We start from the raw sequence: 26040 nt of genomic DNA, 5'->3' as shown, positions 1-26040 counted from the left end.
TTTAGGGGTACAGCAGAACCCACTGCCGAACCCCACCACATCCTATACAAGCCCTACAACTCGCAGTTGCCGGGGGAAGGGTTGTCAAGCCCTTGGACATAGTCCCTGCTGCCCTGATGTGTGTGTGTGTGTGTGTGTGAGTGAGTGTGTGTGTGACTAATATAGTCACTCACTAAACCGATTTTCACAAACTTAGATTTAAATAAAAGGTTTTATGTCCCATACAAAGCTCCTGCATTTTATATGGATCCGATTTCCGGTTCCGGAATTACAGGGTGATATGTAAAAAGGAGAACAATTTTCCAAAACTTCAATGTGTTTCCATTGAAGCTTTATTTAGAAGAAACGCATAGTGCTCAGTTTAAGTAGTAATGCACCATGCGTTTCTTTCAAATGAACTCAAATGGAGACGCATGGTGGAATGTTACTTTCCTTTAGACAAACCTAAAAATTATGGTTTTACACCTTTCTAAAAATATTGAAACCGAAGCATTTAACGCCTTAGACTCATCAGTGCATAGCAGTTCATATTAAACTTCTTAATGCAAAACTCGGCAGATCCATTTGATGAACAGTGATGAGTCTAAGATGAACCGTAAACAAAATTCAAAACGGCCATTTGCCATTTTCAACACGTCAAAAAATATTAATTTATTACAAAAAAATCCAGAGTAGTACTAAAAACGAAAGTGGAAAGAAATAAGTTTGAAAACTTTTAAGTATTTTTGAAAGCCAGAAGTACAATTTAAAAAAAATGTAAACCTTCCTGACAATGCCCAAAATATCATAGATTTTTTTTCAAATTTTTCAGCAAACCACTTGCTTCAAAACTCAAAAAAAAAGAAAAATCAATAGAACGACTCTAGCTTCCCCAATATAGCAGCGATGATATCGATGGTTGTTCGTAATTCGATTTTCTCGCTACCTGTTTTTCAGCTAACGAGGAACTCCTTTACCCACCTTTTGAATCAAAAATGGATTAGCGTCTAACGTCTACATCATTTTTTTCTTTCGTTCAACGATCCTTGCAATTCGGTATCTTCCATTTTTGTTGTTTGATTGACCTGTGCGTTCTGTGTATTTTTCTCTGAAATCCTCACTTTCAAATCTGATCAACCAACGTGCATAAGTCGCGATCGACAGATCATTTTCTTCGTGAATTTCAACAAGAATTCGATGGGACTTTGCAGCACTTCTTTAAACAAAGTACTGAATCAACACTTCCCGCCAATGCTCTATACTGGACAAGAACTGCCTAATCAAGCCAGAATAACAAGGGAGCGTCATGACTAGGAGTAGGAGCGGTAAGAATCTTCACGGTAAATGACGATGACGCTAGTGATGATGCTTTGGCTTGCTCGACCACAGTTACATATTGCCTGCCAAAGCAAATTTTTTATGCGAAACTTGAATTTGAAAATGACATACCTGGACATTGCTCAAAGTCTTCCAGCACAGAAGCTTTATCGCGTATTGTCACGCAGGGAATCTTCGTCAAATATTCGCGATATAACTTTCGCGGTTGGATTTTACCCATCACATTCTGTTTATCATTACGGGTCGGTACAGTTTTCACCTTGAACGAATTCATACCTTGCTGGTACTTGGAAGTATGCACGAAAGTTGAAGACAGATTTATTTTTTCTAGTCATAGTACGTTCCGAAAGATCTAGTCTCTTTTGTAATATTTCCTTCATCTTCGCATCGTTCTGGTGGTTCCTGAAATTCGGTTTTGTTCTATTCCCAGCCTTCCTGACTATTGCCAATTGTGTATCGAAAGATTTATAAATGTTAAGCGGCTCATTCACCATTAGTTTTCCGGACAGTCCAAATTAACCTTGGATGGAATAAAAAACAGAATGATTAACTGAACTGAGCGTGTGTGGTGACCTTTCAGTTTTGCGTTTTGTCTCCATGTCAGTTTCATCAGTTTTTTCCTTGGAGGCACATTATTCTGATCATAAGAAAACTAATGGACTGAAGCTTCAGTCAAAAAACCGGACGTTCGGCCGGATGAACTCTTCAGTCGCTTCTGGTAACGAGAAACTGTCCGGAAAACTGAGCGTGTATGGGCTGCTTTATGGACATTGCTTGCTGGAAAACCAAGTTTTTGCGTGTTTTGCCTTTCTCATATAGATAAACTATGCAGGTTGCTATTGAAAGTTACCCGGATCGAATTTCCGGTTCAGGAGTGACGGAGTAAAGGGGCAAAAAAAATGAATTAAAAGTGCACTAAATTTTCTCAGAGACCACTCAACCGATTTTCTTCAACTTAGCCTCAAATTAAAGGCCTTATAATCCCATAGCTTGCTATTGAAATTCACCTGGAACCGGCCCCGGGAGTAAAGAGGTAAAATGTTCAAAAAAGTGAAATCGATTTTCTAACCCTACCAAATTTCATCAGGATACAAATTCCGGTTCCGGATATACAGGTTGATTAATTTTCGGGAACGATTTTTTAAATATGACACGAAAGTTGCTGGCCCAACTGATTTCAGCTATACCGGTTCCCAGCTCCCGGTTCCGGAAGTACCGGAAATAGTAGTCAAAAACTCAAAAACGGCACTCTCTTAATTTTCTCAGAAACAGATGAGTCGATTTTCACAATCTTATACCGTTTTCGTTTATTGATCAGAGCAGCCCGAAAGCTGACCCAGAGTCGCCCAAACAACGTTTGATATGTTTGTTTTAGCAACCTGAGGTCGCTCTAGATTGGACTCCAATCGCGCAGTTTCGCTCTGAAAATTTTCTCGGGTCGCACCACGCATCCAGCAGAGTTTGTTTATTTTATCTTTTTTTCATGAGTTGTTGTTTAGGGCGCGTACCACGTGTTCGTTTTACTCGGAGTCAGAGTAGCCCGCGTCTAGGTTCAAAAACGAAAACGGTATTAGACTCAAATTCTGGGTCCGGATCGCTGTAACGGGTGAGACGCCTATTAACTTGGATTAAAACTGTTTAACATTCAAAAGGTTACGCTAATATCTAGGGCATATATTTCGTTCTTATACAATATTCAAAGAAAAGTTTTTTGAAAAATCCCTTAGTAATATTTATGGAAACATGAGTTATATGAGAAAGGCATCATGAAACCACTAGGTGCATTGAAACAGTGTTCTTATCGACAAATCCGGATTTTCATAGCGACTGAACACAATTGCTTTTCACACTTGCTCTTCTTTCGACGTCAATGTTCGATCTAAAAGCTGGTATTGGCACCAAAAATTGATTTCACACAATGAAAAGACTAACGTTCATCAGCCTGTGAAATATTCCACAGATTGATGAAATATTTCCAGAGATATTACACCGAAACCTCCATTTACGAACTAAACGAGGGTTCGTAAAAAGAGGTAGTTCGTAAGAAAAGTTTACGTTATTTGGGATTCGGTTCGTAAAAAAAGTTTTGTGTGATTATTGTGGAAACCGCGCATCATATGTTTATTTTCGGAACGGATGTGAAGAGTAAGTGCAAGAAAATGATGTTTGGGCTCGTTTCAAAATCCAAGATGGCGGCTTCCGGTTTATTGAGATTGCCTAAAACCGCTAACAATATGGGTATCTTCGGAACGGAATTGATGAGTAGTTGTCAGAAAACGATGTTTGAGGTGGTTCTTAAATTTAAGATGGTAACTTCCGATTTGTTGATATTCCTTGAAATCCCTTACAATATGGGTACTTTCGGAAAGAGATTTAAAAGAAGACGTCGGAAAATTATATTTGAGGTGGTTTTGAAATGCAAAACAGTGACTTCCGGTTTATTAGTATCTTTTGAAAGTTTTTGCCATTTTCCTTTGACTTGGTATTCCTTTAAAACATTATACCGTTCCGAAAATATCCATATTGTAAGGGTTTTCAAGGAATATCAACAAACCCGAAGTAGCCATCTTGAATTTCAAAACTACCTCAAACATCGTTTTCTGACATCTACTCATCAATTCCGTTCCGAAAATACCCATATTGTAAGGGTTTTCAAGGAATATCGATCAACCGGAAGTCGACATCTTGGATTTCAGAACCACCTCATACATCATTTTGCGACATCTACTCATTAACCACGTTCCGAAAATACCCATATTGTAAGGGTTTTCGAGGAATATCAACAAACCGGAAGTTTCAATCTTGGATCTAACTCAAACATTGTTTTCTGACATCTACTCATCAATCCCGTTCTGAAAATACCCATTATGTAAGGGTTTTCAAGGAATATCAACAAACCGGAAGTCGCCATCTTGAATTTCAGAACCACTTCAAACATCATTTTCCGACATCTACTCATCAATTCCGTTCCGAAAATACCCATATTGCAAGGGTTTTCGAGGAATATCAATCAACCGGAAGTCGCCATCTTGGATTTAAGAACCACCTCAAATATCGTTTTCCGATATCTACTCATTAACCACGTTCCGAAGCTACCCATATTGTAATGGTTTTCGAGGAACATCAACAAACCGGAAGTTGCAATCTTGGATCTAACTCAAACATTGTTTTTTGACATCTACTCATCAATCCCGTTCTGAAAATACCCATTATGTAAGGGTTTTCAAGGAATATCAACAAACCCGAAGTAGCCATCTTGAATTTCAAAACTACCTCAAACATCGTTTTCTGACATCTACTCATTAACCACGTTCCGAAAATACCCATATTGTATGGGTTTTCAAGGAATATCAACAAACCGGAAGTCGCCATCTTGAATTTCAGAACCACTTCAAACATCATTTTCCGACATCTACTCATCAATTCCGTTCCGAAAATACCCATATTGCAAGGGTTTTAGAGGAATATCAATCAACCGGAAGTCGCCATCTTGGATTTAAGAACCACCTCAAATATCGTTTTCCGACATCTACTCATTAACCACGTTCCGAAAGTACCCATATTGTAAGGGTTTTCAAGGAATATCAACAAACCGGAAGTTGCCATCTTGAATTTCAAAACTACCTCAAACATCGTTTTCTGACATCTACTCATCAATTCCGTTCCGAAAATACTCATATTGCAAGGGTTTTCGAGGAATATCAATCAACCGGAAGTCGCCATCTTGGATTTAAGAACCACCTCAAATATCGTTTTCCGATATCTACTCATTAACCACGTTCCGAAGGTACCCATATTGTAATGGTTTTCGAGGAACATCAACAAACCGGAAGTTGCAATCTTGGATCTAACTCAAACATTGTTTTTTGACATCTACTCATCAATCCCGTTCTGAAAATACCCATTATGTAAGGGTTTTCAAGGAATATCAACAAACCCGAAGTAGCCATCTTGAATTTCAAAACTACCTCAAACATCGTTTTCTGACATCTACTCATTAACCACGTTCCGAAAATACCCATATTGTATGGGTTTTCAAGGAATATCAACAAACCGGAAGTCGCCATCTTGAATTTCAGAACCACTTCAAACATCATTTTCCGACATCTACTCATCAATTCCGTTCCGAAAATACCCATATTGCAAGGGTTTTAGAGGAATATCAATCAACCGGAAGTCGCCATCTTGGATTTAAGAACCACCTCAAATATCGTTTTCCGATATCTACTCATTAACCACGTTCCGAAGGTACCCATATTGTAATGGTTTTCGAGGAACATCAACAAACCGGAAGTTGCAATCTTGGATCTAACTCAAACATTGTTTTTTGACATCTACTCATCAATCCCGTTCTGAAAATACCCATTATGTAAGGGTTTTCAAGGAATATCAACAAACCCGAAGTAGCCATCTTGAATTTCAAAACTACCTCAAACATCGTTTTCTGACATCTACTCATTAACCACGTTCCGAAAATACCCATATTGCATGGGTTTTCAAGGAATATCAACAAACCGGAAGTCGCCATCTTGAATTTCAGAACCACTTCAAACATCATTTTCCGACATCTACTCATCAATTCCGTTCCGAAAATACCCATATTGCAAGGGTTTTAGAGGAATATCAATCAACCGGAAGTCGCCATCTTGGATTTAAGAACCACCTCAAATATCGTTTTCCGACATCTACTCATTAACCACGTTCCGAAAGTACCCATATTGTAAGGGTTTTCAAGGAATATCAACAAACCGGAAGTTGCCATCTTGAATTTCAAAACTACCTCAAACATCGTTTTCTGACATCTACTCATCAATTCCGTTCCGAAAATACTCATATTGCAAGGGTTTTCGAGGAATATCAATCAACCGGAAGTCGCCATCTTGGATTTAAGAACCACCTCAAATATCGTTTTCCGATATCTACTCATTAACCACGTTCCGAAGGTACCCATATTGTAATGGTTTTCGAGGAACATCAACAAACCGGAAGTTGCAATCTTGGATCTAACTCAAACATTGTTTTTTTACATCTACTCATCAATCCCGTTCTGAAAATACCCATTATGTAAGGGTTTTCAAGGAATATCAACAAACCCGAAGTAGCCATCTTGAATTTCAAAACTACCTCAAACATCGTTTTCTGACATCTACTCATTAACCACGTTCCGAAAATACCCATATTGTATGGGTTTTCAAGGAATATCAACAAACCGGAAGTCGCCATCTTGAATTTCAGAACCACTTCAAACATCATTTTCCGACATCTACTCATCAATTCCGTTCCGAAAATACCCATATTGCAAGGGTTTTAGAGGAATATCAATCAACCGGAAGTCGCCATCTTGGATTTAAGAACCACCTCAAATATCGTTTTCCGACATCTACTCATTAACCACGTTCCGAAAGTACCCATATTGTAAGGGTTTTCAAGGAATATCAACAAACCGGAAGTTGCCATCTTGAATTTCAAAACTACCTCAAACATCGTTTTCTGACATCTACTCATCAATTCCGTTCCGAAAATACCCATATTGTAAGGGTTTTCAAGGAATATCGATAAACCGGAAGTCGACATCTTGGATTTCAGAACCACCTCAAACATCATTTTCCGACATCTACTCATTAACCCCGTTCCGAAAATACCCATATTGTATGGGTTTTCAAGGAATATCAACAAACCGGAAGTCGCCATCTTGAATTTCAGAACCACTTCAAACATTATTTTCCGACATCTACTCATCAATTCCGTTCCGAAAATACCCATATTGTAAGGGTTTTCGAGAAATATCAACAAACCGGAAGTCGCCATCTTGAATTTCAAAACTACCTCAAACATCGTTTTCTGACATCTACTCATCAATTCCGTTTCGAAAATACCCATATTGTAAGGGTTTTCGAGGAATATCAATCAACCGGAAGTCGCCATCTTGGATTTCCTAAATACCTCAAACATCATTTTCCGGAATCTACTCTTTAACACTCCTAATACCAAGCCTCAAAAAGTTACGCGAAGCACCAAGCCTAAAAAAAAGTTGGAACGGTAAATTTGAGCTATCATAGCTCAGTTGTTACTTGACCAATTTCGATAAATTTTTCACCCTCGAATTTTGTGAAGTTTGTAGATTATTTTAAGTATATTATTATTGGCAATCTTTTAGGAAAAACTAATGAAAATCAGATTTTTCCCGTTCCAAGTTTTTTTTCGAGCTCAAAACGTGCCCTATCTGCATTCATGCGGCACCTGCATCGCGAATGGGATATTGAGAACTTCAACTTTACCGAGTCATAACTTTGTTGTTAGTCAACCGATCTTCAAAATTTGTTTACCATTGGAAAAGTAATACTTCCAGAAATAAAATGCACTGAAAAAAACCGAAAAATAGGGTTGTCTACCCAAAGTTATAATGAAAACTGTAGATAGATGACCTAAGAAAAGATGAGACTTTTTACAATGATCGTAAATATCTCGAAATTCAAAGCGATGGCCTATATCTTTTTATACGTCATTCGATTGCTAGTGATACCAGCGACAATTTTCGCTCAACTACCATTCCTACACAATCAGAAGAAAACATTGAGAAATCGATGAATTTATAAATATATATGAATTTTTTATTTTTTTTCACATGTTTGTATATACCTCAAAAATTAAAGCGATGACATGTACATTTTTTTGATTCAAAATATTGAAATCATTACTAGAAACAATGTATTGATGATCAAAATTATATATCCGTTCAAAGAATCTCAAGAAATTTGGTACAAATACAGGGAAAATTTTGCCAAACAACATGAAATCAAAACTTTTAAATTTTATGACATATATTTTTTTGTTATTTTAGTTGGAAATTTATTATAAACAAAATTTACAAAAAAAAAACTGAAACTTGGATTTCACTGAAAATTTCAAATTTTTAGTAAATAACCTAAAACTTTTAAAATATTTTTGTATTGGACAAGAGATCTAAACAATTTTTTATGCACAACCTAAACGCAATTGATAACTACTCGAAATCTGATTTTGATTTAGGTTTGCCGTAGAATCTCAAAAAATAGGTAAAAGATAGGAAATTTTAAAATTTCCGAGTTATATTGCATGGCACAGTGGTCCGGATCCACAATTTAGGGGGACAAAAACATTTGTGGCTTAACCTTAAACTTTAGAGCTATGATGTCTTCAAAACAAATGATCAGTGAAGATAAGCCATATGTCGATGTACATGGTATTAGGGTGGCTCTTATTATTAAGGTGTTCCAAAACTTATTTTCCGGATGTATTGAGATAGAGGACTGCATTGCTCGGCAAAATTGTAGATAAACCTATATCGAGCAGCTTTGCTGAGGACACCATAGTAGTATCTGCAACGGTTTTAGTGTTACAGCTATTTTTAAAGAGAAACTTAGGGTGTTCCTCAAAAAATCAGATTTTTTGCTCTAGCATTTATATTTTTCTCTTTTCGTATAGGTATCTTTGAACATTTTTTAGAGTTTTTTAAAACCAATTTTTAATGACTGGCGTGTTCAGGTAGCGTTTTCTGAACCGAAGTTATGAGCAAAACTAGTTCAAAAACAGATTATTTTTAAACTGCTATATCTAACATTGAGGAAAACGAAAAAAATCCGTTTCTTGCATTTGACAAAAAATATGTTCGAGCATGTTTATAATTGTGTTTATATGTTCGAGCATGTTTATAAATGTTAATTCAAGTGCATATTCGGGAAGAAATCGTTATGCATTCTTCGGAGAATGCAGAATGGTGTCGCTTTAGTAAAATCTCTAAGGCCTCTCGGTGGTTGGAGGTTTTATCAACCGTGCATTTTGGCACCTGCAGATCGTTCAGCATCGTTTCGGGGATGCAGGACGACTTATTTCTTTATGTTTTGTGCTGTTTTCCCACCTCACCCAATTCTCAATTCCCTTCCATGTTCCTTTTATACTTCCCTTCCCGTCAGGAAGTTGATGAGAAGCTACGGCAAGGCACAAATCTCCAAATAACTAGGGGAACATGCCACTTGAGCCAATTAGTTATGATAACATAGATGTAGGGTTTCATTCAGTAACCATTCAAATGAAGAGGTTGTGTTTCGAGACGAAGACAACTGTAACCTGCAGGTAGATTAGTTGGTTGGTGCTAATCGCAAAGGCTGCTGCAAATCCAATATTCGGGGCGATTCCAGTTTCATAAGTACCTGAAATAGTGGAACTCATTTCACTGAGAAAGATGGCCTAACCGATTTGAGAACTGTTTCAATTTGTAGGTTACACTAGTTCTTGCACTAGCTTTCATGTTTTTCAAAAATCAAACAAAACTGTTTGAAGAATACATTTTTATATGAGAATAAGAGAGTTATGAGAAAGGCATCATTACACAAGTAGGTGGATAAAAACAAGTTTTACTTAATTTCGTATGATTTTTTTGCTAAATTCAGAATTCTACTTTTTCTAAATTGTTTACTAATAGAAAATTCAAATAATTCAAATAAATATACATTCCGAAATAAATCTAAGTTTGTGATATTTAAATTTTTATATTCTATCGATTATAATTGATGTCGTTTAGGATAGCGGACAATTTAAAAATTTGCTTGTAAAACAAAAATCAAGCAATAATTATTTTTTTTAATTGTAGTTGGTTTCTTTGGCCATGGGTTAGTATATGGAATTCATATAAATTTACGTTCTATTTCTTTTTGTACAAAGCCATTGAAATAATTTAAAATTTTCGTGTTGTCACAAAATTTATTTTATTAATAGAAACAAATTCTACGTCTCTTTGAAACAGATTAAATCAAAACGGATTCCGATATTTTCACTTTGATTTGCAGAAACGTTGGAACGCAATATATATCAGAAATTTTGAAATTTCCGATCTTCTACCGATTTTTTGAGATTTTATGGAAAACCTAAAACAAAAAAACCTAATTTTAGAAGTTAACAATTCCGTTTGGGATGAGCATAAAAATTGTTTAGATCTTTTGTCCAATACAAAAACATTATTATTTTTAGAGTTTGGGTATATTTTCCAAAATTTTTAAGATTTTCAGTGAAATCCAAGTTCCAGTTTTTTTGTAAATTTTGTTCACAATAAATTTCCAACTAAAATAATAAAAAAATATATGTCATAAAATTTCAAAGTTTCGATTTGTTTTTTTTTTGGCAAAATTTTCCCAATAATAGAAATTCTCTGTATTTGTACCAAATTTCTCGAGATTCTTTGAACGGATATATAATTTTGATCATCAATACATTGTTTCTGGTAATGATTCCAATATTCTGAATCAAAAATATGTACATGTCATCGCTTTAATTTTTGAGTTATATACAAACATGTGAAAAAAAAATGAAAAATTCATATATATTTATAAATTCATCGATTTTTTAATGTTTTCTTTTGATTGTGCAGGAATGGTAGTTGAGCAAAAGTTATAGCTGGTATCACTAGCAATCGAATGATGTGTAAAAATATATATGTCATCGCTTTGAATTTTGAGATATTTACAATCATTGTAAAAAGTCTCATCTTTTCTTAGGTCATCTATCTACAGTTTTCATTATAACTTTGGGTAGACAACCCTATTTTTAGTTTTTTTCAGTGCATTTTATTTGTGGAAGTAGTACCTTTCCAATGGTGAACAAATTTTGAAGATCGGTTGACTAACAACAAAGTTATGACTCGGTAAAGTTGAAGTATTCAATATTTTCTATGCGACGTTTTTGCCAAAGGAAAGAAAATTGGAAAGCAGATAAGGCATGTTGAGCGCGTAAAAAAACTTGGAACGGGAAAAATCAAATTTTCATTGGTTTTCCTTTACCAATCGTCTGCAACAAAGTTTTGGAATCAATCTACGAACTTCACAAAATTCGAGGGTGTAAAATTTATCGAGATTCGTTGAAAAACAGCTGAGCTATGACAGCTCAAAGTTACCGTTCCAACTTTTTTTGAGGCTTGGTATTTGGAGTGTTAAACCCGTTCCAAAAATACCCATATTGTAGTAGTTTCCATGGAGTCGGAAATCGCTTTCGATGAATGACAAAACCTCTTTTTACGAAGTAGGTTCGTAAAAAAAGATTACGTTATTTGGGATTTGGTTCGTAAAAAGAGGTACGTAAAAAAAGGTAACGTATAAAAAGTGTTCGTAAACGGAGGTTTGGGTGTACGTATTTAGGGGGGATGTAGATTTTATCACGGAAATACCTTAAATGGTGTCTCAACTTTCAATTGATAAAACAGCTATTATTTTGCGGAACGTTATGATACAAGAAAAAAGTGACGCAATAGTTTTGACAATGAACTAATCCCTGTTTGCAGAGACATCTCTGCAATCTCTGCAACTGGCACAGCAGGTATTTATTTCCAATATTTAAAATGTATTTTTGTGTCCCACATGCGTATTTGTATCCATGTGGAATGCGGTTTCGATAAAAAATTCTTCAAGAAATTTGAATACCCTGAAAAGGGCCGTTCAATTTTTTGAGGGTGATGATGGGATGTGCTTTACAGAATTTCGATGAAAATCTCAACCTCTCATGTAGAGTTAGGACTTCAGAGTCGTTTATTATAAGTATGTGTGTGACAAATGAACACACGAGAATAAAATAAATGATAAAAATTTATCTATTTGCCCCACGGAACCAATGGCCAGCCGGTTTAAAGGTCCTTAATAAAACAAAATATATTTTTCCCAGTCTCCCCTAAACATTGGTCGAATGCTGATCAGTTTCTACCAGTGCAATAAAAAGTCATAAACAAATGAAAGTGTTGCTGTTTTTTCGAGTACAGTTTTTCAGTGACTGTATAATTTTAAATATATTATCTATTTTTAAATTTCCGAATTGTAGTTTTGGTATACAGCTATTAAAATAATCAGAACAGTGACGCTTTGGGTTTGCCATAAAACCTGGAATTTTATTTCGCAAACCGGAAAACCCGGGAAATTGGAATCGATAATTGAATGAGCCACTCTGACAATCATGATCACATTTAGGGATTTTATTGGTTTGTGCAAAAAATACATACACTGAGGTCTTTTTTATGCGGTTTTTTTACGTGACTTTTTTATGCGAATTTTCAGAGTTGTGCGAAGTTTCAGAGTTATGCGGTTTTTTTTTCATGCGAATTTTCAGAGTTATGCGGTTTTTTTATGCGTTTTTTTATGCGGTACGTAAATTCGCATAAATAAAGACTTCAGTGTATTTTGTTTCTATTTCTTCGCGTTTCGCCTTCGGCCAGTAATAAGCCGTCACTTATCCACGCCTGAGGCGTCCTAAATAATATTGCACCTGTGCTTAATGCTTAGATGAGCCAAAGGCGTAACGCAAAGAATTGGAAATATTCTCATTTCAACTCCTTTGCGTCACTACAAACGGTTGCCATTTTGAATCATGTCCTAACCCTACATACAATCGTTCAAAATTCCAAATTTTTCACTTCCATACACCCACACATTTCGATTCGTTCTTTGTAGGCTTGAATGAGCAGTGCGTAGAGCGGCAAAACGCCGGCACAGCTTCACTGCCAGGTGGGCGCCAAGTTGTTATCGCTCAAAAATCGGCACAATCTTATGCATGCTCGAGCTATTGCTACAATGGTGCCAGCTGTGTGCTTGCCAGCCACAGTTCAACCGTTGACACCGGCGGCAGCAACAACCTCCTGCACCCCGAGCACCACCTTCACCCTGCACCGGGTTACGGTAGAAATGTTACATGCATTTGTGCGAACGGATTTACAGGTTGGAAATAACATATCAACACATGCCGCCGATCAGCAGCAAACAGTTGTGAATCGCAACCGTGAGAATGTTCACAACTGCGTGCTCTGCTGGAAAAAACTAATCCGTGTCTCGGTTGATCTTATAATGCTTTCCGTTTTTTCACCCCCCAGGTTCCCGCTGTGAATCACCCATCGCGTTGCCCTACTCGGACAAGGACAAAGATTGCAACTGCCTGAACGGTGGTAGCTGTCCACCGAACAGTTCCACCTGCATCTGCCCGCAAGGATACGAAGGACAGCACTGTGAATCGCTGGCGGTCTGTTCGACAGCCAACTGTCCGGAACCGTTCCGCTGCATCGGAGGGAAATGTCAGTGCCCGGAAAATATGAACTGTGATCATGTGTGCGCGTCGTCGCCGTGTCTCCACAATGGTTCCTGCTTTACGCAAGGTCAGGACTACTTCTGCCAGTGCCCGCCGGGATACGAAGGCAAACGGTGTGAAAGTGATGTGGATGAGTGTAAAATTAAAGATAAGATCTGTGTGAATGGTATCTGCCAGAATACGCCTGGCTCATTTCGGTGCTTCTGTACGCCCGGTTATACCGGGTTGAATTGTGATCTCGATGTCGACGAGTGCCTTAGCCATCCTTGTAAAAATAATGCTCAGTGTTTGAACCGGGAAAATGATTACGAGTGCATTTGTCAGCCGGGATACAGTGGGAAAGATTGTAGCATCGATATCGATGAGTGCGAAAGCAATCCATGCTCGAAAGGATCCACCTGCATCGACAAAGTGGCCAACTTTTCCTGCATGTGCATCCCCGGAATGACGGGCCGGCTGTGCGAGATAGACATCGACGATTGTGAGGTGAGTAATCGGTTAATGAATTGAAAAGAAAACGCAAAAGTTGTTTCTGTTCACTGGAGAAGCAATGCATACATTTTAATCTACTTTGTTTCGTACTCTTTGAAAGTTCATCTTTTGATTTCCTTTCAGTAACAATGTTGTTGTGAATCACACGAGTGTTAATATTACGATTTTAATTCAACAACTCTTGACTAATTGATTTTAGAAAATTATTTTTGCTTGGATGTTACTTTACAAGGCAAGAAACCAGACGCGTTCCCAGAAAAAAAATCAGGAAGAGGATTCAGAACATATTTCTCAATTTCCATACGTATGGGAATATGTATGTAATTACTTGAAAATTTTTTTAATATAAAGTCGTTTGTTGGAAATCATCCATTTTATGTTTGATTCAAAAATCTAAAGAAAAAATTAGAGGGTTGTATGCAAGGTTGTGCTCGGTCGTACAATAACATTAAACATGAAACGTTTCTAGGTTTCCCATAATAAATACAAAAATAAAGATGATAATGATACTAAACTAAAAACTTATAACTCGAATATCAAGTTTTTATGATTGATGATCATACCGGTTTGATTGTATGATATCTACCTAGATTGACTCAGAAAAATGATTCAAATGGAAAGTCTCATAATGCGGGTCGGTTGCTTTCAACTCTACATTGCAAATTTCGAATCCCAACTCATGGTTCCGGATTGGAAGTAATCAAAATACTACGAAATGAGACTATCATAAATTTATAAGATAAGGATAGATTTAACTTTTTAAATCGAAGGTATTATTATTAATCGTTTTTGTTTGATTCATGAATGTAAAAATGTTCATGCAATGATATAGATGACAACGGGTAAAATGCGATATCTGCAATTTGTAGATCTTATTAATTGAAGACCTAACCAACTCATTTCGATTTTACTGATTTTGGATCCAAAAATTGTGAAAGTGATTCTATATTACTTTAGTTTGCCTTAGGCGAGCGTCACCAGTGAACATTTTTCAATGCAATATTAACAACGTTTTACCTTTATATATATATAAAGGTATAGAATTCGCTCAAACTTTAGACAAATTTTCCGAGGCCCGGAGGGCCGAATGTTATATACCAATCGATTCAGCTCGACGAACTGAACAAATGTCAGTGTGTATGTGTGTTGTCAACTAAGAGGTCGAGATCTCAGAGATAGCTGGACCGATTTTGATCAAACTAGTCGCAAATGAAAGGTCTCCCCGTCACCCAGAACGCTATTGAATGGTTTTGAGATCGAATGTTTACTTTTTGAGTTATACGAAGTTTTATGTCAAAATTTTTAGTTTTTTGACAGTATCAGTCACACTTGTCACCTTGAAAACAGAATATGTTTCTATACTTAGATTCCACAAGGTAATAGCTATCCAACAAGCCATAGATTGTTAAAATCCGTTCATTTTCAACGGAGATATCGACATTTTTGTATAAGCGACTTTTCCCCCTATTCCAGCAGTAGGAGTTTTGAGCGCTGTCTTGCAAAGAAATGCTTGGGAGCACCATAAAAACGATTTTTTATACTGTTACATACATTTGTTTCTAAGTACTCAAAAGACTGTATACAACATGATATTTTGCCTCGGACCGATTTTAGCACCGTTCGTTTTTGGCAACATAATCGTTCGAATATGCCATATGTAAACCAGATGATGCCAGCATTTTCGAGTAGAAAGTAATTCCATAATTATATTGATTTAAAGTACTTACAGCGATAAATGCTGGAAGAAAATAACTTCCATATACCATACGACTCAGTTCGTCGAGATCAGCAAATGCGTGTGTGACAAATAATTTCACTCAATTTTCTCGGAGATGGCTAAACCGTTTGCTACACACTCAGACTCATATGAAAAGTAGTATACTCCCAAACAAGGTTCCTGAATTACGTTTGGATCCGACTTCTGATTGCGGAACCACAGGATGATATGTGAAACGAAATTAAAATAATGCAATTCACTAAACCGATCTTAGATTCAAATGAAATCTAAGAATCATCTATGATTTCAATGAGAGGTCTTAAAAACACATAAATTAATCAGGTTTATCGGGTTTGCAGATTTGGATAGTCGATTACCAAAAAAAAATTATTTCAGTTTAAGCGGTATTCGTTCTTGGATTCGGAATGTATTCCCAAATTTTAATTCGTACTACAATTTCTCAGAGATATCTACACACTCAGGTGAACTTAACTGATTTCGGCTACACCGATTTTAGAATTCAGGTTTCAGTATCGAATTGTTTCTCAAAGCTCAATCATTTTCTCAAAAAGGCCAAATCGAGCTACAAAAACGAAAATTCAAATTAAAGGACTTATGGTCTCATACAAAATAATGAGTTTTCTGGAATTACAGGATGATGAGTTTTCAAAATTCATACCGATATATAAGATGTAAATTGTTTGGCGTATTAATGTATGGCCATTCGAATCAGATTTGCATATTTGGATAGTCTGCAGATTGCAGATTTGCAGATTTGGATAGTCGATTACCAAATAAAATTATTTCAGTTTAAGCGGTATTCGTTCTTGGATTCGGAATGTATTCCCAAATTTTAATTCGCACTACAATTTCTCAGAGATATCTACACACTCAGGTGAACTTAACTGATTTCGGCTACACCGATTTTAGAATTCAGGTTTCAGTATCGAATTGTTTCTCAAAGCTCAATCATTTTCTCAAAAAGGCCAAATCGAGCTACAAAAACGAAAATTCAAATTAAAGGACTTATGGTCTCATACAAAATAATGAGTTTTCTGGAATTACAGGATGATGAGTTTTCAAAATTCATACCGATATATAAGATGTAAATTGTTTGGCGTATTAAAGTATGGCCATTCGAATCATTTTGGGTTATGCTAGTTCCTGAATACCAGCTCTGGAAATACCATAAATAATGACGAAGAACTCTAAAGTGGAACTTACTTCGACATCTCATGGAATATTCAATCGATTTTCACACGTTAAGATTGAAATTCGATACGATTTCGACATTACAGTGTAATGAGTGATTAAAATCTCAATTTGCCGTTTAAAACGACGATAATTAAAATAGTGAGAACTAAAATACCTAAGAATATCCATGCAAAAAACATATGCGGATTGATAAAAAAAAGGTATCATCTCACTGCTAAGTGGATTAATCCCGTTTTTTTATTTAGAACTACGTAAAAAATCATCAGATCAACATATTATAAAGTACAACAAGAACTAAAGATAATTCGATACGAATTTTTTAAAGATTTTTTTTCTATTTCCAGTACATCTATCCAGTACATTTACCGGACCCCGGGTAAAACTAAAGTCGCTATTATCAATCTGAACTAAAAGACCTATAAATCGAAAAGTATTGAGCTGAGTTTAGATTTTGGTTTTGAGCCCAGTTTAGATTTCGAGTTTCGTTTATTGCAGCGTCACTTTTGAAGACGTTTTGAAATTTTTAACACATATCACTTTGTGTTTTCGGAAACAAAATTACCCCGTACGAGAATAAGCGCAAAATCATCTTGAAAAATATTTATTTTCAATTTAAAATTTATATTTCAATAAAAACTTTACACAATTTAAGTATTGAAACGTTCTCAAATTTGAAATTTAGGCCGTCATTTCAAAATCAAATATCAAATTATGGTTTTCAAAAGCATCTTCAGGTATGTGAAATTGGAAAAAATGTTTGTTACTGCTCTTTATTGAAGCACAGCATTTTTCAGGTTGAAAGTCAAAAACATGAACGACAAAAGTGTTTGAAGTCTTTTTTCTCAATTCTCTAGTATAATTTTACCTGAAATATTACGGCCCTCAAGGTGAAATGTAGCGTCATAAATTGCGCGCAAAATTTTATCCGCTTCAGTTGAACGAACCGTCGCACAAAGCAAAACAAGAAAAACCGACACATAGATACCAGAACTTTATTCAGTGATTGAGCGCAGTGGGCTTACCTCTCGTTATGTTAACTTGTAAATAAGACTGGACGTAATAGATCCTTCACACTTTGAACATATGCTAATTCAATCGTTATTGTTAGTGATTACTCTTACACTAGAGCTATGAATCACGAGTAATTATGAATAACTAACATGAGGTTATATGTATATGTATTGACTAGCTTGCTAACCATGTATACCTTATGATCAAAAAAGAACCGGAATTTTCATTTTAAAATTCCCGCGCTTGTCCAATCGGTAAACTTTTATTCTCTCAACGTTGGCAACACTTTTGTACACATTCTGTAAAATTTTGACGCATATCGTACGATTAGTTTTTGTTTGGCGTCTATACAAAGAAGTTGAAAAAATTTCGTGTGGCGATTTTTATAATGGATGAAAATATAGAACAACGTGAGTGCATCAAATTTTGTGTTGCAAATGGATTTAAGTGTTCCGAAACGTTGAAAATGTTAGAAAAGGCCTTTGGTGAATCGTGTCTAGGAAAAACACAGGCATACGAGTGGTAGAAACGCTTCAATGGTGGTCGTACAAGCTTGGATCATGATGAGATCCCTGGCCGCCCAGCAACATCTGTTACTGAAGAAAACATTGAATCGGCGAAGCAAATCGTTCTGTACCGATTAGAGAGATTGCTGTGTTGTTGGGCATCTCTTATGGATCAGCCGAACACATTTTAACTGATGTTTTGGGTTTGAAACGCGTCGCTTCTCGGCTGGTGCCAAAAAGCTGAATTTCATTCAAAAACAGCGTCGTGTTGATGTGGCCAAAGAGATGATTTCCAACGCAGATAGTGACCCCACATTCATCGAATGTATCATAACTGGTGATGAGGTGTGGATCTGTGAATATGAATATGTTTTAGTTTTGGTATAAAAATTGCTACAATCTAAAATAATACCTATTATATGATATTACGCAGCCAAACATTATTGCTTCAGCAACATCAATGCATTGAGCTCAACTGAGTTGGACATTTTTAGCATTATAAATGACAGTTACTTAGAAAATAGACGAATTCTTACAATACACATTTTATTGTATTCAACTCGTTTTCATTTCAACACAAAACCCAATGCTGCATAAATTCGCGTCATTATTTGATATGGGGCTGTCCATAAAAGACGTCACGCTATTTTTGGAAATTTTTGACTCCCCACCCCAAATTGTCACAGTAGCAGTTTGGGAAAATACCGGTTTCGTTATGGCACGGTTCACGTAGTTTCAACATATATTCTCGTTTGATGCATCCCGTGTTTGATTTCGCAACCGTTGTTTCATTCGCAATAAAATGAATACAAGATTAAGAGAAATAAATGCTAGATAAAAATTTCATGAAAATAATAAGTTTGGATCGTAATCATTGATATTGTTAATTTGACAGCACTCTCTACCAGAGATGGCATTTCACCAGAGTGATACACGCTGGAGTCAGATTTTTGTCCACACCGAGGATGCAAAAAACGAAGCACCGCACAAAGAGGAAAGCGCACTTCTTCTTAGTGTCGAATAGACAGCATTTGAGTGTGTGCTTGTGGTTAAAGCAGCTGGCGCGAGTGAAACACATTCTCTTCGCATGAATCGCTCACACGCGCTCTAGTCTAAATACGCCCAAGTGACCACTGGCGCGTGATGGTGAGCGAACACTTCTGTGAACTTCAATTGATAGAGAGTAGATCTGGCCTTACTATGAAAAATTTGCAAGGAAAACCGAAAATTTTACGATAAATTGTTTTATTTTGCTGATTTTGCGTGTCCACGCTTCTTCTACGCAAACTATACAGCAGAGTGCTCACCGGCGTGTACACCTCTGTGAAAGTATCTGCATCCACCTCAGAGAATTTATTAGTAACAGGAGCAGGGTTCGAGCACACAGCAGGCGCTGCGTTTGAATTGCCCTAGCAAAACCTGCACTTCTCCCGGGTAGATGTGAATAGTAAACAAAAATTAAAATAATAACAAATTTTACCTTTATATCTTGTCTTAATGTTCCTGTGCTGCCAAAGCAATACTTCATATTTTTTGATATTTCATTGAAGGAATCTTCTAGATAGATTAGATATTTATTTAGCATCAAGATTTGTTATTATATCTTATTTCGTTATTGATGAGGCATACCAATTTCTTTAAATACAATTGATCCAGTGGTTCCGTTTTCAAACGAAATACAATTCAATAAACTGCATCAGAATCAGATAACAGAAATTCTTATGATATACTATTCTCAAAGCTAGAAAATCAAATTACTGAAAAATTCGTCTTCAATAAATGTTTTGCTCTTACTTTGAAGTTACAATGGTTAAATTTTATATTTTGTTGCTATTTTCTCATGCAGACTTTGGAATGATTTTTGATATTTAAACTCTTATTTCAAACTAAACAATGGTATTTTCTACCATTGAGATGTTTGGTTTTTAATAATTGGTTTGCAAATCACTTCTACCCGGGCTGTTACTTCTGTGTATGATATTCAAGCTAAACAGGGTAAATAAATCAGCTGCATGACACGCTTTATGATTGAACTTGTTTTTCTTATCATTATAATTATTGATAACCACAGCATATATGTTAATGTTATTTGCTGGCTTTATTGATATTACTCCGCCAACATGGTTTTGCTGAATGAATTTTAATTACATCAAGAAGCATGAAATTTCGATGCGACTGACCAAACAAACAAATTCTTTCATTCTTTGTGTGGTTTATAATCCACATCTGTTTACTACCTATCATTAGATCTCCGAAAGTTAAAAAATCCATAATTCCAAGCATTTGGTGCACTCAAACTCATATAACTTGACTAAAATTGTCAGTGCATAACTTAAGTTAAACCGTTTGAAGGCATCTTATTTTTACTCATATTAGGCAAAATTTGTGAATTTCGCTAATTTACTAACTCCTCCGTGCACTTTTGCTAATCACAACAGAAACGATTTCCTGCATCGTTCATTTCCGAATTTACAAGAAGAAGCTTTTACATTAACAAATACACTTTTTCTTATAGAATGTAAACGTTTATTGTGAAGATTTTTTCAGGAAATAGGGCAAAGCAGTAATATAATTAGGAATTTCAAAAATGTGCTCATTTAAAATATTGGTCGTCACATTCCAACAACCCTCCCCCCTTCCCCCTGTCAAAAAGGTCACGTTTTGTGAAACACCCCCCTCCCCCTTGCGGCGTGACGTCTTTTATGGACAGCCCCGAAACCGTCTTTTTTTCGTTTTCCTCGTTATTCGCAGTCTTGATCTCGTAGCTAGTTACTGTAGAAGCGTCTTGTTGTACATTGGTTGCAGTTGCTTGTTGGTTAGATGGTGAAGGTGTTTTTGAAACAGGAGCACTGCATTCACTAGTTTCCATTGTTGAGCGGTTGTTCTTGTTTTTGTTTGTTTTGTTTGTTTTCGCAGTTTCAGTGCAAGGTTTGCCGTAGTGTGCAGGTTGTTCAAAAAACTGACATGTAACCGGTTGATTTTCATACGTATTCAGCGTTTTACACGGATGTATCCCGTCTTGATCACAAATGATGTAAGATGGAATTGCTTTACGTATACCACGAAAGAACTTCACCGTACTGCGACATACTTTCCCGAACATACCCATCGCTGATCTGCGGAGGAAGGTCATGCACGCATACTTCTATGGCATTGTCCGCCATGGACACAGGGATTTTAAATTTAACATTGTCATGATCAACACTGTGTACCCCGTTATTAACCGAAGCAAATGCAATTGCATCTCTTTCACGTTTGAACATAATGTACACAGAGTTAGACGCCTTGTTGAATTGAATCTCACTTACATCATTAACGTTGAGATGCATTCGTGCCTTAAGCAAGATTTCAATTTCGGTTGCTGCTGGTCTAACTTTGCAGCGCTTGAAATCAATACAATACTGAATTTGGCCTTGTAGGCTAAGTTTCTGGCTTTGTTAAATCGTATTTGCCCATTTCGTGCACTACATTGTTCACTACACTGTATTGTCTTTGTTTCTGTTGTCTCGACCGTAAACGATTTGCGACTGTGTCGGATGAGATGCGAGCACGAACTGACCTAATTCCGGTTGTTTTGGCTAAAATTTTATAATTTGGAGTAGCATTTTCAGATTCTTTGTGAAATTCTGCTACAAACACTACTTTTCAGTTAAAAAAAACCATCCCCGTCGAACGGAATTGTAACGGTTTTTACATTTCAAAAACCAATTACGGCTCGGCAAAGCAAAATTTCAAAATTCTAAGAATTCTTAGTTGTGATAAATTTGATTTCGAAAACTTAAGTGTTTTTGGTTTTTCGAAAATCGGTCTAGTTTTTGAATAATTGATCAAAAACGCGATTCGCGCATTCCGCTACATTTCACCTTAATATAATATCTGGACTTGATATAATCTTAATAAAATCTGAATGTTTGCTTCTGATTTGGAATCATATTTATAACATAATGAAACATAAATATTAAGATCATATATAATTTTGATAGAATCCTGTTATGCTCTGTTGATCGGGATGTGTTTAGAATTTTAAACTCTCATTTAGAACGAAAATGCAGAAACCGAAAAATTGCAATTAACTTGGATCAAAACTGTTCAAAATTGAAAAGATTATGCTAATGTATGCAACAAACTTTTTTGAAGAATCCCTCAAAATGTTACCGATCCCTGGTTTAAGATATTCGGATTTTTCGAATTTCTCGATTATTCAATGACTCATTATTAATTTATTCTTCTTTTAATTATTCGATTTGTGTTATTGAATTTTTCAAATTACTCGATTAGTTTAATAATCGAATGTTAGTTTTAAACTAATCGATCAAATTTTACTCGATTATCAGGGTTATTAATCAATTACTCGATTAATTGATCGATATTATGACATCTCTTGTAACAAACAAAAACAATTCTTGAACGCCAATAACACTTTCTTTCTCTCATTTCAGTCTCAACCGTGCCTGAACGGAGGTCGCTGTATCGATCAGTTGGGCGGATTCCTGTGCAACTGTAACCAGACCGGATATTCCGGTTCATTTTGTCAGCTCAACATCGACGAGTGTGAATCGAATCCTTGCACCAACGGTGCCGAGTGTATCGACAAGGTGAACGATTATACGTGCAAGTGCTACCCGGGATACAGTGGAAAAAATTGCGACGAAGACGTCGACGAGTGCGAATCCAATCCCTGTCAGTATTCGGGAAAGTGTCTACAGCGGTCCAACATAACACTGTACTATTCGAACAATAAAAACCTGCCGGCCATTTTTTCGCAACAGTTTTCCTTCCAAAATGCCAGTGGGTACGAGTGTATTTGTGTACCCGGAACGATGGGTAAAAATTGTGAGGTTAACATCAACGAGTGCGACAGCAGTCCGTGTAAAAACGGGAATTGCGTTGACGGAATCGGGAACTATACGTGCGAGTGTGATCCGGGTTTTGAAGGGCTCCATTGCGAGACGGATATTGACGAGTGCTTGAAGTACCAACCATGTGTTCATGGAACCTGTATGGATGGGCGCAATAATTACAACTGTGATTGTGATGGGCTTTGGGGAGGAAAGAACTGTTCGGTTCGACTGACAGGGTGTGTCAATGAACCGTGTCTGAACGGTGGTGCTTGTATACCGTATTTGGAAAATGAGACTCAGCATAAGTTTAACTGTTCCTGCCGGCAGGGATTTCAGGGAAAAACGTGTGATACCGTCACGACAATGTCGCTTGCTGCTAGTAGTTTACTGATCGTGAACACTTCCCGAGACGAAGGATACGATATCCAATTGAGATTCAAGACAACCTTACCGAATGGAATTTTAGCATTCGGAAATGGAGCTACCTCATACATTCTAGTACTGAACAACGGTCGACTGAATCTCCATTCGGCACTGCTGAATCGCTGGGAAGGAGTATTCATCGGATCCGGCTTGAACGATAGCAAATGGCAGAAGGTGTTTGTGGCGATCAACTCGTCGCATTTGGTTCTGTCGGCCAACGAAGAACAAACGATCTATCCAATCAATTCCTACGAGGGAACCAACGGTAGCAATACATCCTTCCCGATCACCTATCTGGGAGGAACAACGCCAACACTGGCTCAACCTTACCTGAAACACATCGCCAGAGCCGTATCCAGTTTCGTCGGTTGCATGGAAGACGTTGTTATCAATGGGCAATGGGTGCTCCCGGGTCAGGAGCAAGAGTTTACAACTCTGCACAATATCGACACCGGATGTCCGCGAACGCCACAGTGCGAACCGAATCCGTGTAATTCAAACGGTCACTGTACCGATCTGTGGCATACGTTTGCCTGCAGTTGTCAGCGGCCTCATTTGGGACATACTTGCAAGTACAACATAACTGCAGCGACATTTGGCCACGAAAACACCACCCGGTCAGCTGTCAAGGTCATCGTAAGTGAGTCAGCGCGTCGCGCCATTCGATCGGTTTTGGATATTTCAATGTTTATCCGAACCCGGGAAGGATCAGGTATGGTGTTCTACCTTGGAAGTGATCAGGATATGGATAACAATCAAAACCCGGCCGATGACTCGTATGTGGCTGCTTTCCTGTCCAAAGGAGAACTGCTCGTCCGTATGAGTTTCAACGATACACCCGAAGGCTACACGGTCGGTGGTAACAAACTTGACAACGGTTATCTACACTTGATTGAAGTCATCCGGAACTCTACGCTGGTACAGGTCAAACTGAATGGAACTGAATACTTCCGAAAAACACTCTCATCTTCGGGTCAACTCAATGCTCAGGTACTGTATCTGGGTGGACCTCCGCCGTATGCCGATTCAATTAACAGTTTGTACAAAGATGAGTTGTACAAACTCGCGGAAAAGCAGTTCTTCAAGGGTATAATTCAGGACGTTCAGGTGTCCAATGGATCCCACGCCATGATCGTCGAACTGTATCCATTGAACGAAGAAGGTCTGATTCTACCGCCACCATTCGGAAAAGTCACCATCGATCGCAGCTCGGTGCTGGAGGGCGTTGTCACAGACGACCTGTGCCGTAATCAACCCTGCAAACACGATGCCATCTGTGCCAACACCTGGAATGATTTCGTGTAAGTAGTTCTCGACCGACCTGTTGCTGATCCTATGGCAACAAACTGACTAACACCTCGCTTTGCTGACACTAATCAATAAAACCGATTTTTTCCCATCTTTCTACGCACGCTTGCAAATACCCAATTTTTTGCGTGCACTTTTGCGGTCTGAACCAATGCCATTGTGCCTGTAAGTAACTGCTGCAGGTGGAACCACTTGAAGGATACTCTCCATAAGCTTAAGCGTATGTGGATAGATCAACTCTTAGCTAGGTAAAATCGCATGAAGTCATAGATATATTAGGGTAGACACCAAAGCTAGTAATTTTTTCGAGTAGAATAGATGCTTTTTGAAAACTGAAGCCACGTAGGGAAGCAAAATGTCAATTTCCTTTAGGTATTGCTATTTTAATTGTACTGATGATTCGGCTAGAGTGGGCTTTTGACCAAAAACAAAACAAAATTGAATTACTGTTTACTTTTTACCTAATGATAAATGAAACTTTTTGAAATTGTAATTGTAATGATGAGTAATATCAGAAGTATTTCTAGTTAATTGTTTTACAGTCGCATAAGATTATATAAACAATCTATTTTATAGCACTTTATGTCACTGCCTTTGAAATTTATCTAAAAATTCAAAATATTTAGATTAAAAATTGGTTTTTGATAAGTTTATGTTCGGATCGAATATAGCGTGATTAGAGTGTCTAAAGCCGGAATGACGACATCTCATTCGTGATGTTGGCAACAATTCAAATCGGTTAATCCTGAATGTTAGCAGTTTCGATATTGTAATTTCCACTGTCGCACAGTGGTTCGAATCAATAAAACCTGTTTTAATCCACCTAGTGGTGTAATGATGCCTTTCTCATGTAAATATTGTGGTATTCTATTCAAAATTTTCCTCTTCGATTTTTGAAAGAAACCAAAAGATTGTTTATGCAAAACATACAGAATAAAACAGTGCTTTGATTGCGTAGGTCATCCTTAAGAAAACGAAGTGGGTTGGTTCACTATTATATGCACTTCCGGCACCGGAACCCGAAAACCGGTATAATCAAAGTCGGTTCGTACGGCCACCAACTAACATGACATACAAACTCTACTAGTACGCGGTTTTTGTTCCGCCAGTTTAAGTG

At 37.0% G+C, this 26040-nt stretch overlaps 1 protein-coding gene across 4 annotated transcripts in view; it reads left to right on the top strand.

Annotated features, from left to right (window-relative positions):
* Positions 1-26040, top strand: part of LOC131432756 (protein crumbs) — a 145597-nt gene that overhangs the window by 98037 nt on the left and 21520 nt on the right. For 2 of the 4 annotated variants that reach the window (XM_058599258.1, XM_058599255.1), the window contains 3 exons: positions 13199-13896; positions 22791-24916; positions 25094-25171. In XM_058599258.1, coding sequence (XP_058455241.1) covers positions 13199-13896; positions 22791-24916; positions 25094-25171 — 2902 coding nt within the window. The remainder of the gene's footprint in view (positions 1-13198; positions 13897-22790; positions 24917-25093; positions 25172-26040) is intronic. The other 2 variants (XM_058599256.1, XM_058599257.1) reach the window with 2 other exon arrangements.

Source organism: Malaya genurostris, chromosome 2, assembly GCF_030247185.1.
Source record: "Malaya genurostris strain Urasoe2022 chromosome 2, Malgen_1.1, whole genome shotgun sequence".
In the NCBI taxonomy this organism is placed as follows: Eukaryota; Metazoa; Arthropoda; class Insecta; order Diptera; family Culicidae; genus Malaya; species Malaya genurostris.
The sequence above is the reverse complement of the archived record's forward strand: the minus strand, read 5'-3'. Positions and strand labels throughout refer to the sequence as shown.